At 50.3% G+C, this 19,323-nt stretch overlaps 3 protein-coding genes across 4 annotated transcripts in view; all 3 read left to right on the top strand.

Annotated features, from left to right (window-relative positions):
- Window positions 1-6,118, top strand: part of pparab (peroxisome proliferator-activated receptor alpha b) — a 30,363-nt gene extending 24,245 nt beyond the window's left edge. For both annotated transcript variants that reach the window (XM_053884776.1, XM_053884777.1), the window contains 3 exons: window positions 834-1,033; window positions 1,096-1,549; window positions 1,617-6,118. In XM_053884776.1, coding sequence (XP_053740751.1) covers window positions 834-1,033; window positions 1,096-1,549; window positions 1,617-1,861 — 899 coding nt within the window. In that variant the 3' untranslated portion in view covers window positions 1,862-6,118. The remainder of the gene's footprint in view (window positions 1-833; window positions 1,034-1,095; window positions 1,550-1,616) is intronic.
- Window positions 6,119-6,914: 796 nt separating this feature from the next.
- On the top strand, window positions 6,915-14,213 carry yars2 (tyrosyl-tRNA synthetase 2, mitochondrial). The gene is made up of 6 exons (XM_053886577.1): window positions 6,915-7,685; window positions 8,343-8,510; window positions 8,578-8,733; window positions 8,798-8,968; window positions 9,112-9,285; window positions 12,668-14,213. Exons 1-5 carry the CDS (start codon window positions 6,919-6,921, stop codon window positions 9,269-9,271), a joined length of 1,422 nt encoding a protein of 473 aa, XP_053742552.1. The 5' UTR covers window positions 6,915-6,918; the 3' UTR covers window positions 9,272-9,285; window positions 12,668-14,213.
- On the top strand, window positions 10,710-11,267 carry cdkn1bb (cyclin-dependent kinase inhibitor 1Bb). The gene has a single exon (XM_053886827.1). The coding sequence runs from the start codon at window positions 10,710-10,712 to the stop codon at window positions 11,265-11,267; it is 558 nt and encodes a 185-aa protein (XP_053742802.1).
- Window positions 14,214-19,323: the final 5,110 nt, after the last annotated feature.

Below are 19,323 nucleotides of genomic sequence, written 5' to 3'. Positions count from 1 at the left end.
CAACAGACTTGAGGCGAGTAGATGAATGGTGATTGACAGATCAAGTCATGGCAAAGGATCAGTCTGTACGATCATTTCAATTTTAAGTCCTAAAACACTACAAATAATGATCCGGAAATGTACTTTTTGTCTTCACCAGACTGCGTTTTTCGACTTTATAGTTTGATTTAGTGTTGCATTCTGTTGCTTCTATCGTCTTTATTCTCCACTCCTGAGGTGAATTGGAGGTCATGACTCGGGGGACACCTGAGATGGGGGACCCCTCATGAGTTAGAGTCGTCAGTTCTATGTGTTTAGACCGTGGGAGGAAATTGGAGTGCCCTCCATTGTGTGTCAGTGAAGCAGACGCCCAACTGTTCCTGATGCAAAAATACCTGGGACCTGAACTCAAGTGTGAAGGGTCTCACGTAAACACCCCCACGCCCCCTCCCCGTAACGTTACGGGGGTGTTAATGACCAGGAATCTTCTTTCATCGAGTTGCTCCTTCAGCAGATTGCCGCCCTCCTCCACCCCCTCGCTGCGACCAGTCGCTCGCTCCGGTCCTAATCTCCCCGGCTCAGGCCGCTGACCGGCCCCCGCTCATCTGTCCGCCCCTCGGCCAGTAATCTAATGGGACCGTCTGCTGGCTGTAATCCAGGCTCAGTCCCGCGCTCACCTGGATTTGAGTTTAGGAGGGTGAGGAAACCCCATCTGCCCTGGTCGCTTCATGACTGTTTACTGGTGATACATGGCAGGAGATGCAGCGCCGCCTAGTGGTGAAGTTGCGCGTTACCTCTGTTTAAAAATGTATAATTATATAACAAAAAACGTGACCTCTGCCTGGCCTCTGCAGCCATCCGCTTCGGTCGGATGCCCCAGTCGGAGAAGCTGAAGCTGAAGGCGGAGATGGTGACGGTGGAGCGGGAGGTTGAAGACCCTCAGCTGGCCGACCAGAAGACCCTGGCCCGGCAGATCTACGAGGCCTACCTCAAGAACTTCAACATGAACAAAGCTAAAGCCCGGACCGTCCTGACCGGGAAGACCAGCACTCCGGTGGGTCCCGTGCGAGCCCTTGATCCGGGCCCTGCCTCACCGGGCTCCTCTTCTCTCGCCAGCCTTTCGTCATCCACGACATGGACACGCTGCAGCTGGCGGAGCAGACGCTGGTAGCCAAGATGGTGGGGACGGCGGAGACCCTGAAGGACCGGGAGGTGGAGGTCCGGATCTTCCACTGCTGCCAGTACACCTCGGTGGAAACCGTGACGGAGCTGACGGAGTTCGCCAAGTCCATCCCGGGCTTCCCCGGCCTGGACCTGAACGACCAAGTCACGCTGCTGAAGTACGGCGTGCACGAGGCCTTCTTCGCCATGCTGGCGTCCTGCATGAACAAGGACGGGCTGCTGGTGGCCTACGGCTCGGGCTTCATCACCCGCGAGTTCCTCAAGAGCCTGCGCCGACCCTTCAGCGAGATGATGGAGCCCAAGTTCCAGTTCGCCATGAAGTTCAACGCTCTGGAGCTGGACGACAGCGACCTGGCTCTGTTTGTGGCCGCCATCATCTGCTGCGGAGGTGAGAGCGCCACTTGCTGGTGTGTGTGTGTGTGACCCGGCGTGACTCTCCCCTCCTCCCTCCCCAGACCGGCCGGGCCTGGTGAACGTGGGCCACATAGAGCGACTGCAGGAGAAGATCGTGCAGGTGCTGCAGCTCCACCTGCTGGCCAACCACCCGGACGACGCCTTCCTCTTCCCCAAGCTGCTGCAGAAGCTGGCCGACCTGCGGGAGCTGGTCACCGAGCACGCTCAGTTGGTGCAGGAGATCAAGAAGACTGAGGACACGGCGCTGCACCCGCTCCTGCAGGAGATCTACAGAGACATGTACTGAGCAGCGCCAGCACGCCAGCACTCGCTGATAAGCTAGGGGGCGCACCACTTCAAGACCAGCTGAAATGAGTCACGTGACTTGGCTGTCAGCCTATGGCAGCACAGAGATGGAGGCTCCCTTTCCTGACACTTTTTAACATGCTAACAGACGACAACCAGCAACTCTCTCGTCCCTGAACTTCGCTTTCTGACAATCAAACTTCATCGGAGGTTTTTTTCTTCTTTCTTAAATGAGACAGAACAACTTTTTTATTTTTCTAAACTCTTCTCAGCAGAAATGCAGTTGGACTTCCTGGATTAGCTAAGGTTTATCATGTGAAAGGAGATGAAAACCTTTCTCACTTGCCATTTCCAGCCTGGCGTTCTCTTCCTGTTTCGTCGTCATGGCGACCACTGATCACCTCCGAGCCTTCTTGTGTCCACACTAGCACCGATTTTTTTTTTTTTTATCACAAGCACAGCTTTTAATTTCTGAGGACAATTTTGGGAATAGTCACATGATATGGTTCAATATGGTTCAAGTCGGTTTACGTTGCTCAGTTCGGAAGCAGCAGTTTTAAAATTCTTAAATGGATGTTTGACTTAACTTAAAGTACAAACTTCAAATAACGGAAATAAAAACCTGAGAATCTTAAATTCACATTTATGAGGCGTTAAAGTAGTTGATCAAAGACTTTTTTAATTAAAATAAAGATATTTGTCAGTAAAAAGGTCTAAAAATTATAGTGTCTATTTTGTCAATATTGAGGATTTTTTATATTTATTAATAGGATTTAAATTTTAGCTGGATTCTCTCTGTAAAGAAAACTGAGGAGTGAATCTGGGGTTTTTTAGCTGGGTGGTCATGTGACCTGTCGGCGTGCTGGTGTGGACACAACACTGACTGACCTTCGCCCCTGATGTTCCACACAGTGAAGCATTTCAGCTCGACTTTAAGCTCCGTCACTCGGATCACTACTTGGTTTGTCTCCGCTCCTCCTGCGCAGGCCGTTCCCCCGGGTGGACGAGTGACTTGGGAGTCGCCGCTCCGAGTGCTTTTTTTTAACTGAGGATCCAAGAGCCATATTCTTCACTGGCCATCACCCAAGTGACTTCAGAACCTGGCAGCTCGTGATCACACACACACACACACACACTCACCAGCGATGGTGATGCCCAGCTATGCACCGACCGTCCTCACTCGCCGCTGGCGTCCGCTCCCGCCTGACTCGGACCTGACTCCCAGCAGGGGCGCACACTCCACAGCAGACGCTCCGTCGGCTGCACTGATGAACTTCAGGAGCATTCTGGATGAGTCATCAGTTTTTTTTTATGATGTTGAATCAGATTTTACCTTTTTATTTGATTTTTAAAGCGGAAATATTTATGCAAATGATGATGATCAGATGTTTCAGAGTCTATCAAGCGGCAGCAGAGTCGATTAGCTCACCGTGCTAACTAGCTTCAATGCTATCTCATCGTTCATGTCAGTGACCAGCTAACGTTGCTAACATGAACCACTTTTCTTTAACGGTTTACCTCAGGTTTTCTAGCTGATGCCCAACTCCAAACAAACGACAAATCTAGGTGATGAGAGTTTGTCAAAGGTGGGATGAGAGTGATGCGACTTGGCTCCTGTTCCAAGCGGTGAATTAGACCTTGGGCCTGGAAAAGTGCACGTTCTGCTCTGTGAAGTTCAGCAATGAGGCGTTGGGTTTAAAACTGTGAGTTAGAGGTCGACAGCCGGCGTCCCAACATAAGTTTCTTCTGAAAAGCAAAGGAGTATTTTCCAGGAAAAAAACAAATCAAAGCTGCAAAGTCAGAATTTCTGCCATCAAGGCCCCAAGTCATGGCTAAAATATTTGAGATTGAAGTGAAAAACCACTTTATCCAACGTTAGTAACTCAAGGGTCTTGAACCACATTATACTTGAAATTATTTCTTAAATTAAGAAATCTCTAAAAACCAACGATAAAAATCTGTTTCATGGAAAAACTCTGACTTAAAACTTTTTACTCTTTTAAGCAACATTGAGGGAAAGGAATTGAACTGTACGAGGTATAAATCGTCATGATTTGGAGACTGCGATCAAATCCCTGGAATTCCGGGTTCACACACACATCCTTGTACTACTATCTTCGTGAGGACAGGCCCTGCTTCCCCGATCGTCTCACCCTATACTGAACCAGGACTCCTAACCAAACTTAAACCCACCTGAGGGTTGAGAAACTGCTCCCCCTATTGGTTAAAGACGGTACTGGTCCTCCCAAAGGTGGAAGTACAGGAGCCCACCTTGTGCGAGTAGAAGTGCGTGTAAATATGTGGGTGAACAAATGGAGCCTGACTCGGGCCGAGTGATCCTGCTCTGCTGTGAAACCTCTGAAAGTGTACAGTGGTTGTAGTTTTTGTTGAAATGCCACGCGGACCTTGTTTTTCTACGCAAGTCTCTTCCTGTGAGAACAAATCTGACAAAGTGTAAATAGTTTTGAAGGCTCAGACGACGACGATTGAGAACCGCAAACGCTCCGCCGCTGCTGCCTCTGCTGGCCGCGACTATGTGATGCAGTAATGAAAATGCAGTATCTGTTGCTGTGCGTCGACGCGCAAATGTTGATTCACAGAGTTTCAAATGTCCGAACTCTCAAATCCAGTGCAGAAAACGGAGTTAATACTCTTGAGCGACTGCCTCGCTGGTTGCTATGGTAGATGCAGGGAGGGATTTGTGGGTGGGGCTTAACTCTTTCACCCTCTCACTGTTACGGTCAGAGGCGTCTCGTGTATCGGCCCTCGACCGAAAGGTTGATGCCGTCCAAGCTTTAGTGTCAGACCCTGAAACGGTGGGAAGTTTACAGTGTCACAACTCCAAGCTTATTCACCAACCATCGCAGAACTGATGGACCCGAATACAGTGGCTCGCTGCTAGTGATGGATCGATGAGGCGTCATGAAACAGTGTCCTAACTTTCAGAGGCCACTAGATGGCGCTCTTGGTTTAGAAATGATGTGAGTTTCATTGAAGTAGTTGTTCAAATCCAAACACTTTGGTGGCCTGGTGGAAAATCTGCATACTGTTTCATGAAACCTCATCGACCCTTCACTACTTGCTACTAACCTAAGCCCCGCCCCCAAGCAGGCTGACCTACTATTTCAACCCGACGTCAGAGGCAGGAAGAAGTCGCTTCGGTGTGAACGCATGTCACTGAGGTGGTTCCACATGTAGCACACTGCTTGGACCAAGTACCTCGACATCCATCCATCCATCCATCCATCCATCCATCCATCCATCCAGGCCTTCGATGGCATCTGTAGCTTCGGTACCTCAGTCGCACACTTGCCTTAGCTTTCTGGTGCTAACTGTGTGAACACACCAGCTCATGTCTGTCTTCCTTTTCCATGAGGATTTTCCAACACACCACTGGAACTTGGACCTCTGACGTCTATCGTCCCCTTCAGTCTCGGCTGCCTCATGGCCTCGTCATGTATTTGCCACACGTAGATGACCGACCTCCGGCCGCCTCTGCTCAGGAGGTCGTCCGGATGAATGTCAGGATCCTCCCGCCGCAGTTTAGCTTTGTTGAATCCTGGCGTGTGCGAGGAGAGCGAGCGCTCACAGCCTGTGCCTTACAAGCCAAACCAGGAATGGATGTTCTGGGCTCGTCTCTCCGACGCTGAACCGCTCAGGCAGCAGGTTTGGTTTCACCTACTGTTGGGATGAAGCCATCGAGAAGCGAGTCCCAGCGAGGGTCCTGATGCCCGCGTGGTCCGTCTGGTGTCGCTTTGGCTCGGACAGAATCGCAGAAACCACGTCCGCCCACGTCGACCCTTTAGGGGCCCCATTCTCCCAGAGAAGGACTAGCTTTAACTCCAGACTCGGGCTGATATGAACTGGTGAAGATAAGTTTGTTTTTCTGTCGTGACCAGGGAAGTTTTGTTTAAAAAAAGAAAATCAGGGAAATGCAGTCTTCCTTCGTTGAAGTAGCTCAGGACTCAGCGTACTGTCCCGCCGCCTCCTCTCAGCCTCACAGCTCACACGCCCCAATCGAAAAGACGGTGACCACAACGACCCCAAAACCTGACGGACGTATTTGCGGGAATGAGAGCAGTCACATGATTTAGATGTTTGTTCTTCTGTTTTGTTTTGTTTTTTTGCATTTGTTTGTGTTGCTCTGTGTTGTGGTTGTGTCCTGTTTGCGTGGCAAGAATTCTGTAAATGTTTGATGAATGTATATCTAGTCGATGAATTAATGGCAAGTTGAGATTAAATGGTTTTAAGAATAAAAATCAAGAATGAGTTTGTGTCTCCTCTGCTTCACAGCAGCGCCAGCTTCACTCACAAGACTTCATGAAAACGGAAAATCGGAAATCCTACTTTAAGCGCTATTTTCCAGAGGGCAAAACGGCTTTATTCCATTTTCATCTGCATTTATGAACTTCTTTATTTAGAGAGTTCTTATTATGGGGACAAAATCATTTTGAAAAACATATATAATCTCTCGTGTATCAAGGACGCGAGAGTTCAGCTGCGATCAGGTGAGGAGTGGCTGTGTTTATTTATAATTCAATCCACCAGTGAGGTTTGGTTCACCACGGCGTTGTTTTGTCTGTCTTCAAAATGACTTTATGGGAGGATTTGGATGATGCTTTCAGGCAATATGTGAAATGGGACAAGGAAAAAAATGGTTGAATTTTGTTAGAGATCCGGATCACCGTCTGGATCCAGGAACTTTTTTATATTATATTTGCACACTTCTGATATTATTTACAGTATAAAATATTGAGTGTTGAAGCAGATGTTTAGTGAAACGAGATCCTAAATAGAACAATTAACACAGATAATCTGAAACGAAACGCAAACGTACTAACCATTTGATCTATTGAATGGGTGGGAAACAATATTTCACACAATACCTCCATATTAACTGTCTAATCGGCGATAATTTCACAATAAATTCTTAGTTATTGTGACGCTAAGGAACGTTGTTTTGACTGATACAGTTGTAGTAGCGTCTGCCACCACCGAGTGGCGCTCTCACACATCAGTTCTGTTGAGGGCACGCTCCTTCGGGTCACGTGGACAAACATGGCGGCACCCATGGTGCGGTACCGCCGTGTTTGGCGGCTCGGGTCACATCTTCTCGGGCCGGTTTCGGGGTCGAACTTTCGCACTTCTGCCCGGGCTCGCGACGGGCTGCTCCTGGGTTTACACAAGCGCGGGCTCCTGAAAGAGGCGTTCCCGGACACGGCGGCGCAGGACGCGCTGCCGCGGCTGCTCCAGGCCGCGCCTCAGACCGTCTACTGCGGCTTCGACCCCACCGCCGACAGCCTCCACGTGGGGAACCTGCTCGCCGTCATCGGCCTGCTGCACTTCCGCAGCGCCGGGCACCACGTGCTCGCGGTGCTCGGCGGCGCCACGGCGCAGATCGGAGACCCGAGCGGGAGGACGAGCGAGCGCGAGCGGCTGTCGCCGGAGCTGGTGGCGGCCAACACGCGCAGCATCCGCGACAGTCTGCAGCGCATCTTCGCGCACCACGAGCTGCTGTTCCACGACGGCTCGCGGAAGCTGGGCACCGTGACGGTGCTGGACAACCTGAGCTGGCACAAGGAGCAGAAGCTGGTGGCCTTCCTGGCGGACACCGGCAGGCACTTCCGGATGGGCACCATGCTGAGCAGACACAGCGTCCAGGCGCGGCTCAAGAGCGGCGACGGCATGAGTCTGAGCGAGTTCACCTACCAGGTGTTCCAGGCCTACGACTTCCACTACCTGAACCAGGTGTACGGCTGCAGGATCCAGCTGGGCGGCACCGACCAGCTCGGGAATCTCATGAGCGGCCACGACTTCATCCACAGGTGGGAAACCGAAGCTGGTGGGGAAAACCAGCGCATTTGACACACAAACTTCTCTCTACGGTATAAAATATAAAAGCAGATGTTTAGTGAAGCGACACCCTACATATCGGCCCCAAAATGATTTTGCTGCTTAGATGGGATCTATTTATTTATAAGTGGAACACAAATTTTCTAACCATTTGATGTATTTAATGAGTGGGAAACTGTATTCCACGCCATACTTCCATATTTACTGTTTAATCGGCTGTAATTTCACTTTAAATTCTTAGTTCTTGTAGCAGTAAGGAACTTTTTGACTGATGCAGTTGTAGTTGCGTCTGCCACCACTGAGTGGCGCTGTTCAACGCATGCTGCAAAGTAGTTCAGACCAAACCTCGTTGAAAAATCCGCGTATTTAACGCAAACGTATGTCGTTTACCGTTAAGTTAAAATGTGAATGTTTCAGCGAGTGATTCTCCAGATACACCAGAACCACTGCTGCTATTCGGGGCTCACCATTGTTCCAAAGAGTCTAATATTTAAGAACAATTGATGATAGTTAGAGTCTAATACTGGCGGATATGATAATATTTCATAAAAAATATAGAGAACTAGCTGTGGAAATATGCGATTCTGAGCTTGATTTTGATAATACTGAAGTTATTGCTGGATCCTTAGGATGGGCGGTGAGGAGGTGTACGGCCTGACCCTCCCACTGGTCACCAGCTCCGTCGGCGACAAACTGGGGAAGACGGCGGGAAACGCCGTGTGGCTGAACCGAGACAAGACGTCGCCCTTCGAGCTCTACCAGTTCCTGGTCAGGCAGCCGGACGCCAGCGTGGAGCGGTGCGAGCGCCTGCCACTGACCCGGCATCTGATCCGGCTGTGAGGGACTCTGCTGGCTTCTCCACAGGTTCCTCAAGTTGTTCACCTTCCTGCCGCTGCCGGAGCTGGAGAACCTGATGCAGCAGCAGCGAGAGGATCCCAGCAGACGGCTGGCGCAGAAGCGTCTGGCCGCGGAGGTCACCAAGCTGGTGCACGGCAGGGAGGGGCTGGAGAGCGCCAAGAGGTGAGGCACGGCAGCAACCTGGTGCTGGGGCTCCTGACCTCGGCGTCTTCTGACCCGCCGGCAGGTGCACCAGGACGCTCTTCCACAGCAGCGTCCAGGCCCTGGAGGAGATGAGCGACCTGGAGCTGCAGGAGCTCTTCAGGGAGGCGCCGTTCCACGAGCTGCTGCTGGAGCCGGGGACCAGCGTCATCGAGGCCTGTCGCAGCATCGGCGCCATCCCAGAGGGGCCCAAAGGGTAACCACCATTCACCCCGCGTTTGCCAAACTCTGACCTTTTTCTCCTCCAAAACTGAGTTCAGAAATGAGACGTTTTTAAAGAAAAGTCATGTTCAACTCTGAAAAACCTCGAGCTTAAACCGGTCCTGCTTCCGTGTGCAGGTACCGGATGGTCTCGGAAGGCGCCGTGTGCTTCAACCACCAACGGGCCGACAACCCCGAGCAGGTTCTGATCCCCAAGATCCACATCCTGTCTAACGGACTCTCACTGATCCGAGTGGGCAAGAAGAACTTCTACATCGTCAAGTGGCTCGGACTCTGACGCGGTTCTGACGGGTAAGGACACACGCACACGGACGGACTGCGGGGCCTTTAGAACTTCCGTGTGGTTGTGTACAGTTTTGTAACTTATTATTATGATCATTACACGAGAGAAAGGCTGCCTGCTGGTTTGCCAAGTGAACAGCAGGGGGCAGCATTGTCCCAAACATCCACGTCTGTGCTACATGTCGAGAACTAGCGCCTGTTGACGGGCCGAAGTCATGTTTTTCTAGTGTAAAGGTGCTAATGTGCGTCATGGCGAGCGAATGTACGTGTAAATCATCTGTTCAGATGTAAAGTAAAACGCTTAGAATCACCCAGCCTGCGCTCTTGTCTCAGTTCATTTCACACCTAAAGCAGATTTGAGCTCCAGTGTGTCCGGTGTGTGACGCGCCGCAGATGTGTGTCCCCGCGTCTCCGGAGGGTTGAACACATCTCGGGGAGGACGTCCTCCTCCTCTGAGGCCTGGTGGAGCCGAGGACGCGATGTTCTGCGGCTTGACCCGAGCTCACCCCTCTACACTCAGGAGGATAGGTGGACGCACCAGTAACAGCGAGCTCCACCACACGCGAGTTCGTCGTGGTTTGCGTGCGTCTGGAGGTGGAAACCTCCCGGAAGAATCGAGAATCACTCGTGAGTGGAGAGAATTTATGGTCTTTAAGGCGGATGGTGAAAGTCGGCTTGACTCCTCTGGGTTTCAGTGTCATGCGGTCTTCATTAATAATAAGATATTTAAAGTAATAAATCAGTTTTTAAACGTTTCGGAGCTCCTACAAATTGAATATCATCTTTGTATCACCTGTAAGATAGCATTAGATCATGTAGAAATAAAATAACGTTAATGTAATGAAGTAGTTTTATGTTTTGAAAACTATAAGTGTATTTAATTTGCTTTCTTCTATTATTATTGTCTGTTCTGTATTATTATCTGTATGTTATGTATGTATAGTTTCTATGTTAGCATAGAAAAGCTAGCTAACGTGTTGCGCCCTTTTCTCCTCTTGGTTCAGTGGACTGTAGCGCGGTGATATTTTCGACTGGTGATTCAGGAAGCTGTTTGTTTTGGTCGTGACTTGAAGACGTTGCTGTTTGTGCTGCGGACCACCTTAACTGGGGTGGGCGGGCTCAGTGTCGTCTCGTCCAATCAGCAGGCCACTTTGGCCTTTAAAGCGCTCCGAGTGTCAGTGGCGACTTGGCCCCGCCCCCGGCAGCTCTCCTCTGCGGAGTTGGTGGCTCCGTCGCCATATTGGCTCCGCAGCAGCTGCGCGTCACACCGCCGCACCGGGGACTCGGTTTTCATGCTGCCCGGCTCTCACCCTCGCCAGCCCGGCGTGCGCATGGCCTAAGCCTCGCTGCGTGTGGATTTCGCCCGGTGACGTTGCGGATTTGCTCTTTGTCCGAGAGTTTTTTTCCGTCGGCTCCTCCGCTGGGATTTAAACATGTCGGATGTTCGCCTTTCCAACGGGAGTCCGACGCTGGAGCGGACCGAGTCGCGCCTGTCGGATCACCCCAAGCCGTCCGCCTGCAGGAGCCTGTTCGGTCCGGTGGACCACGACGAGCTGAAGCGGGAGCTGGAGGGTCACATGCGGGAGATGGAGCAGGCCGCCGCCGCCAAGTGGGGCTTCGACTTCGCCGCGCACTCCCCGCTGCCCCTGGGCTCCGGGATGCAGTGGGAGCTGGTGGACCGCAGGGACGTGCCGGACTTCTACAGCCGCCAGCGGCGGGCGGAGACGGGCGCGTGCCCCGCCGGGATCAGCCGTGTGGATTTAAACGGGAACCACAGCTGTGTTGTCGGGGAGGCGGAGCGGGACGCAGGCTCGTGCACGGAGCAGTGCGCCGGGCTGAGGAAGAGAGCTCCGGGAGCCCCGCACTCGCGGGTGTCTCGGGTGTCTCCCGCAGAGCCCTCCGCTCCGCGGAAACGCTCCCACAGCAGCTCGGAGGAGGTGACTCGCGCGGAACACACGCCCAGAAAGAGCAGCCCGAGCCGGCAGACGTGAGAGCCGCCACCCGGTAACCACCGCTCTTTCCTCTTTCCCCCTCGAACAACCGTAGTGTCCGACCCAACGGCTCGCAGCGGCGCTGGCGTCGGTGGTTTCCGCGGAAGTCTGAGGCGGTTGTTTGGCGCAGAGAGGCGCTTTTCCGCGGCGTGTTTTTGTGTCCGAGGCGTTGCCAGTCCGCCCCATTCATGCGCTACTACGACTCGTAGTAGCTGTTGTGAAAGCTGTGTTTGTTCGCCTCCTGTTTTCTGGTGACGTGTCCGAACATTTCGGGCCTTGAAACCCGCGTTGTGACAGCGGCGCTGCAAACGTTTGCGCACTCGTACTTCGCGTCTTGGGTCGCTGTCAGTGCGAGACTGTAAACAAGTGGTGAACAACAGTGTAGTAACACGTCAGCAGCTGCGTGTGCGCGTGTGTGTGAGTGTGAAACTCCGCTCCGGCTGCGAGAGACGTTTCTGTCTGGATCTGTTTCTTCTTCGCATTTTCACAAAACCGCTTTCGAAAGGTCCGAGTTCACTTCGAAAAACTTAAAATTCTCCTTTATTTAACTTAATATTTTTATGTATAACGTTAAATTTCAGGCGTTTGTCTTCAGTGAAATGTAAGCAATAGTCAACAATAAACATGTTCGAGGTGTGAAACACTCGATCATGAAAAACACCTGAAACCCAGAATTCATGCCGAAATTATGACCCCAAATCGCGCACGAGCGCTGGTCTTTGTTGACGTGTGTAAACCACAATAGTGACAGACGCGATCAGCGCTTGAGTGTAGTCGTGTTGCATCCCTTCACCTCTGGAGCTGCAGGGCGCGCCGCCCTTGAATGACCTCTAATGTCAATGTAGTATTCCACTGTGTCGATCAGCGTCACTTCAATCATCGCGACTACTGAACCGGTGACGACACGACTGGAGTGGTGAACTTGAGTTTGTTGTTGTTCATCTCCGGACACTTTTCTCTCTCGCCTGCCTCGTGTTGCGCATGTTTTTACCGCGTATGAAACTAGTGTGTTTCTCCTCTGCAGTTGTGTGGAGTCAGTGCAGGTCTGCAGCAGTTGGATTGTTGTTTGTTCGCAGGTGTTTATGACCTTCTTTGTGTTTGTCACCGTTGTTGGCGCGTTTGCTGTCGGGTCATTTTCCTGCAACGCTGCGTTTGTTTTTTCTCTGGGCTTTTTTTCTGCTGTCATTTGTGTTGGTTTAGTTGTTGCTGCTCCGCTTCCTTGTCGTGCGGCTGTAAATATGTTGGTTTTGCGTGTTTGTCCTGGCGTTTGATCTCCTGTTTACATGTTGTTTGGCGTGTGTTTGACCCCGAGCTGTTGACGTTGGCTCCATGTTTCCCTCATGATCTGAGCTCAGCTGTGACACTGAATGAACTACAACGCTGTTTTCTCTCGTCCACAGGGGTGCAGCGCTTCGCCTCCAGTTTTGGACAAGACTCTATTTCCACAGTGGTGTGTGTGTGTGTGTGTGTGAGAGAGAGAGTGTGTGTGTGTGTGTGAGGAGGCAGAAGAGGAACATATCAGGTCTCCTGCAGTCGCGGACGACGCTGTTGAAGCACTGAACACTCGCGCAGTGGCACTTACGTCTCTGCCTCTGACAGCCGCATGTAGCAGCGTGCAATTAGCTTTGCTCCCTTTTTACTACCTGTGTGTACATTGGCCGGTCCCCACAGTCCCCCCTCTCCCCTCCCCTCCCCCCTCTCTCGCTCGTGTGTAGCACATAAACGTCGGCGACTTCATCCGACTCCTGGACCAGGACTGTTCCCCGACCGTCGGTCCTCCCAGCAGCAGCAGCAGCAGCGGTACAGATGTAGCCCCCGGTTCAGGAGGCCACGCCCTCCTCCCACTGGACGGTCCCGCTCCTCACTTAAAGGTCACTAGTTCCATTCCCTCAGTGTAAAAAAAGGCATTTTCATGAATGTGTTGCCTTTGAAAGGACACGCATCAAGGTTCAGTACCCGGAGCTGCCGTTCTTAGGAAGGTGATCAGTTCCATGCCAGGTCCTTCCCTAATCCAGCGAGTTAAACTGGTCGCCGGTTCAATACCCGGCGCTGAACCTCAGACCTGAACACACCCTGATGCTGGTTCAACCCCCCCGCCCCCCTGCAGGGGTCTTCATGTTACAGAAAGGTCATGGGTTCAACTCCACGACTCCGTCAGAGACTTAAGAGCACTTGTCTGGTTCCGTCGCCTCCAGCACCACGGAGGTGTGTTTGCTGACCCGCCCCCCTCCTCACCCTCATCCCCTTCTGTCCACCGCTTCGATGCCCACAGTTCGTGACAAATCTTTGTCCGAACTGTTTTTTTTGTGCCTTTCATGGAACGCTCAAAGAAGTTTTTGCGGGGGAGAGTCTCCAGTTCGAGTCCGCTCCAGGTGTGCCTTGCTCACCGGCGCCCCGTGTTTGATGCTCCCCCCGCGAGTGCATTTGATCCCCAGCTTCCGCCGGTGACACGGTCCAGTCTCAGCCTCACCACGTGTCCTTGAGCAAGACTCTAAATCCTGAACTGCTCCCGATGCCTTCCACAGGAGCCCTGACCCCCATCAACACCCCTCCCACCCCCGCCCCGGGCGGCGCTCCCCTCTGTGTCGTGTACATCTTTGTGTTGTAAATAATTTTGTAAAAAAAAACAAAAAAACAAACACACACACAAAAGACACACCACAAAAACACTGAGAATTATACTAACTTATTTATGTGAAGCCTTTTTTAATGTAGAATGGAATAATAAAAAAATGGGTTTGTGATCATCCAAAGTGGCATTTACTATAATAATTATTATTTTTATTATTATTATTGTTTTGTTTTGTAAAAGACATATTTGGTAGTTTTATTTCCTCGATAAAATAAGGTTGCAAACTGAGCCCAATAAGATATTTGTGTATGTTCTGATGTGTGGATATAAAATGTGTTGCAATCGATTAAAAGATTAAATTGACTTTTTTTGTGGATTTTGTCTCTTATTTATTTTTGTTTCATTAAATGACCTTGTCACCCGCCCTCAGCGCTTCAGAACGCCTCGCCACAGCGCCCTCTGTGGAGAGGGTCTGGTCCTGAAGCGTGCAGGTGGGTAACCCCCCCCCTCTCTCCCGGTGCTCCCCCACTCTCCGCCGGGGCCATTGTCCCAGTGTGTGGCTCTTTGTGTGGGGGGCCATTGTGAGGGCCCGGGGCCGAGCGCTGTTGTGTCTGGAGCTTCTCCGCTCAGACAAAAGAGCCGTCTCCGAGCCTCCACCCTGCCAACACACGCGCTGACTTCGTGACCAGCCGACCGACTGTGTTACGCTCGTCTGGTTTTTACCGCTTTTACTGGTTTTTACCACCCGTGCAACTCAAATCGGGCCTTTCATTCCCCGCCAGGACACTGAGTCGGCATCTTGGGAGGAGTCCCCTGGACTGACCCAGGAACAGAGAAGAGCTGGAGAAAGTCTGGGCTTGTTTGCTTCTGCTGCTGCCCCCGCGACCCGAGCGAAACATTTGTGGGATCTGAGGCTTAAAGATGCATGTATCTCTGAGGTCACATGACTGAGCTGGCACCAGAAGCTGGCCAAAACGGAGTTCCATCTGGATCCAGGAGGTTTTTGAAGGATTAGCCTGGTTAGGATGTGTAGGGTCAGGTTCCTGGTCTGGGACCAACATTTAGTTGTTCTCAGGGGAAGGTGATGAATGATGACATCATCATTTTCGTTCAGATCCAGTGAGGGAACCTGTCACTGACCAACCGTGTGACCAGATCTGGATGGAGATTTTAGGTCCAGATCTTCTTCCTGAGGAGCTCAGATCTCATGGCTCCTGCAGGAGGGCTCAGGTGTGTCCTTCAAAACTTCCCTGGAATTGAGTCAAACCTCAAACCTGGAGACACTGTTGGCGGTTTGATGGCGGCTCAGGCTGCAGTGTGTCAGCACGGTTCTTGAAACTGTTTGTAGACGAAGGTTGGGATGACCTTTCACCCGCAGGAGGCCCATGATGCAACTCCGCCGCCTGTTGCCGCAGCAGCAGCGCTGGCCACAGTCGAACCCCACGCCGGAGAAAGTTCCGCCGCGAGTCCTCGCTGCCGCGTCTGGCCACGGCAGCACTGACAGGTTATCACTTCCTGTTGCCGCTGCGCGACTCGATATCAAACCGCCGGCTTCCTGACTCGTCCGTGGAGGCGACCCGCGCCTAGCAACGACCCGAGACATGAAGAAGTGGGATCCACAGCTGAACCGCAGAGATGTGTGTGAGTCACTCCCACCTCATGTGTTCTGTGTGGAGCGACAGAGAGCAGCTTCACAAGTTGTTTTTCTGTCTCCGGGAACATTTTGTACAAACAAATGTGGGCCATCCCGCGAGTGCACACTCACACACACACACACGGGTGTGGTGGCATGTGATGTAAAGCTGTAATGTTGACATGTGATGCAACACGCTGCAACGCTGACGACTCGCTGGAAATGACTTGAGAACACATTGGCAACAGTCTGACTCAGGCTGTGGGCGGGGCCACACTAGGTTTTAGCCTGCAGCGCCTGGCGCTTCCTGCCGTCCCGTCATGAAGCCATCAACGTTATGGCGCAGAACTTCAGATGGAGAGAGAGACGGAGGCTCAGTCTGTGTCTACTGCGCTAAACATGTCACAAACGCTGTGAAAGACTGTGGTTTAATGTCTGCGCAACTGTTCTGGGAACAGATTATAATCTAGCGCTTGAGCGGTTTATTGGTATCTTGAAGCTAGTTTGTTAGATAAGGCTAGTGAAGTGAAGTGAAGTAGCTATGGGAAGGCTAGATGCTAATAATTTAGCTGTTAGTATAAGTTAGTACAGTCCAGGGAAAGCTAGGATACAGTGCTTGTAAACAAGCAAAACACACACGTAAATGTAGCAGTGAGTGCTAACAAAACATAGCATCAAGTCGATGCCGTGTGTTAATGACGCATCATGACGCTCAACACTTTCTGTAGCTTCATAGCCAACATCGGAATTGTTGGTGTGTGATGAGATTATAGAGCGCTAACGCAGAGTGCGCTAACACAGACCTGCGATTTATTCTGTTAGGAATGTAGCGTGGTCGGCTGGTTAGCTGGTAACGGTGTGGACAAAAGGGTTTAGCATTAGGCCAAAACGTCATAGAAACTCTCAGTTTGAAATGTTGCACGCTAACTGCTAGCATCATAAGCATGAAATTAAGTGAGACGGAGCATTAGCATGCTGCTAGCCGCAGAGGATGCTAGCATAGCAGATGTCTTACAAATGAATGTCGTAGCGGCGCTAGCAGGTCAGAGTCCAGCTGTAGCTCCATGCTATGTTCGGATGAAACATGGCCACCAGCTAACGTTGACATCGTCCAGTGAAGATGGAGGAGCTGGAGGCCACTAGGTGTCAGTATGACGAGTCGCCCTGCGGAGTCAGTCAGTTGGCGCAGCAGCGGTGGAGGTCAAACAGCCCCGGGGTCGGGCTCTCCTGCCGACCTCTGGTTGATTTATGATCCTGAGCGTTGATGTCGTCCGCTTCACACCAAACACAGAGGTCAGAGGTCGTACTGTATCTGCCGATCTTTTGAAAGCCCGAACACAAGCGCGGTTTTCAGGCGTCGGGGAGCGACTCGGTAAACATGGCTAAGCGAGGTCATCTGGGACGCGGGGCGCGGCTCCAGCGGCGGCGAGGGAACCATGGAGACGAGCGTCTGTCGACGGAGGAAACGTCTGTGACTTTGACCTCAAGAGGTCACGGGTCTCCTGCAGCAACCGGCCTCTCTCTTTCAGAGGCACGAACATAAATCATCACAACACAGGGTCGCCTGAAGGGGGCGGCTGTGAGCAGGACGGCCGCGGCAGAGGGCACCAAGTCAGACTACTGGATGCAGAGTACTTTTTCAGGAACATTTTTAGTCTGGATCCGAACTGTAGATGTCGCTTGTGAGCATATTAGCAAACTACACACAACGCTAACATGGCTAACATCTAAAAACTTGCTGGCGTGTTTTGCACTATCCAATGGCTACTGTGTTTGTACTAGTTTGGTAGATAGGAAAGCTATTGAAGTATGCTAGCTACGGGGAGGCTAGGTGCTAATGTGGCAATAATTTTGCTGTTAGCAACACTAGCGTAGCGGGAAGCTAGGAGAAACCTCTGTCTATGAAGTACAAGGTGAAGTTAGCGCTGCAGAGCTAGCACATAAATAAATCTGTAAACTGGCAGGAAGTGCTAACATGCTAACGATAGCTTGAGTTCAATGATGTGCTCCTGTTTGTTGTGTAGTTCCAGGTGAGGTTTGTCGCCTTTAAAGACACGTTTTTGATTGACAGTTAGCATTGTTAACTCTGGAGGGAACTGGAAAAAAAGCAGCATTGTTTCGTGTTTCTTCTGCTGATGTTTGCTGTGTTAGAATCTCTTGTTTGGAACAGACTGAGTCACCACGCTCACAACCCACCTCCCCCCCCCCAGCTGCCTCCCTGACGCACGTTTGTATCCATTGTTGTCCGCACCAAAACCAAATGGGCCGCAGCACTGGGCCGCGTCCATGTTTCCTCTTCCATCAGTTTGTTTTTTAAAATGTTCTGTCAGATGGGTGGCGGACGTGGAGCATGTCGGGGCGCAGGCTGTGGGGGTCCCAACAACTGTCGTCCAGCCAACTGCAGCTATTTCGAGGGGCTGCTGACATCAGCTGTTGTGTGTCAGCATCTTGGGTTGGTACAGACTCACACACCTGTCGACCCGTGTCGGCTTTCAAACCGGGGCCTCCGCCGCCTCACAGCTGACTTCAGACCCACTGTGACCCGGACCGGCAGAACTATGGAGCAGGTTCTGGTCCAGAAGCTCTGGGTCCGTCCTCGTGTTTGACACCCACTTCCTCCTGCTCTTCTGAGACCAAACCCGGGTTTGAAGTTGGTCCTCTGGTCTGCAGATCAAAGATGCTCGGCACCTGGCGCTGCCTCCAGCTCGCCGACTCTTCGCTGCCAGGCCTCTTCCTCTCTCTCATCACCGCCGCTGCGGCTGATCTTGGGTCGTCCCCACTGATGCTTGGCGTGTCCATACTTTCATTCGCAACGTTTAGGTCCCTTTTCATGTCTTTCTCCTCTGTCCCAATTCTTTCAGTTATTTCATTGTTATTTCATAAAAATATTTTTTTATATATTTTCATGGCATCACATACATTTTTTTTATTTTCACTTTTTTTATTCCAACTTTTTTGTCATTATACTCATTATTTATTAAGTTACTTTTTTCATTTTTTTTTTTATTACATTTTTTTTTTAACTACAACAAAACATCCCACTGATGCACAAGACACGTGGCAGCTAGGATGAGAACAACAACAACAAACATGGAGGAATCATCCCTGAACCAAAGCAAACAAAAACATCTGTTCAGCTTTGGTTCAGGGAGGTTTTTCACTACACAATGACCAGGGTTTCCACCACTCTGAATGGACTTGAAATTCTTATAACACTGAAATTCTTATACAAATATTGTCAAGACATTAAAAGAGCTTTAGTTTAAATAAGGTGATATAAAAACTTGAATATAGACACCATCGCGATTTATTGTGCTGTTGTCAGACTGATGCAAAATAAACAATAGTTTGTTGTATAGTGTATGTAAAATTACAAATAGAAAAATGTGGCAAATGTTCTTATACCATTAAACTGTGATTAATTGAGATGAATTAATCACAAATTCTCAAATAACTAGATTTTTTAAAATCGAATCCAACCCCTAAAATATATATATATATTATTTTATTTTCATTTTAACTTTTTTTTCTACCACCAAGTTTTTTTGTGATTAGAAACGTATATTCTTTTAAATTATTTTTTTTCTTTTTATTTAAATTCATTTCTTCTCCTTCATGTTTACTTTTATCCTTCTCTCCATGAAGACTTTTTTTTTTCTTTTTCTGTAGTCAAGTTTTGTTCATCTAATCTGAATTATACTTTATTTATTCATTTATTTTTGTCAACTTTTTTGTCATGGTGGTTGATTAAAAAAGTTTATTTTCCTTTTTCTCCTCTCCGTTTTTCTTCTTGTCTATTCTTTTTTTTGATATTTATTTATTATATATTTCTAAATAAGACTTTAGATAAT

The sequence above is a fragment of the Synchiropus splendidus genome, chromosome 14, assembly GCF_027744825.2.
Source record: "Synchiropus splendidus isolate RoL2022-P1 chromosome 14, RoL_Sspl_1.0, whole genome shotgun sequence".
NCBI lineage: Eukaryota > Metazoa > Chordata > Actinopteri > Syngnathiformes > Callionymidae > Synchiropus > Synchiropus splendidus.
The sequence above is the reverse complement of the archived record's forward strand: the minus strand, read 5'-3'. Positions and strand labels throughout refer to the sequence as shown.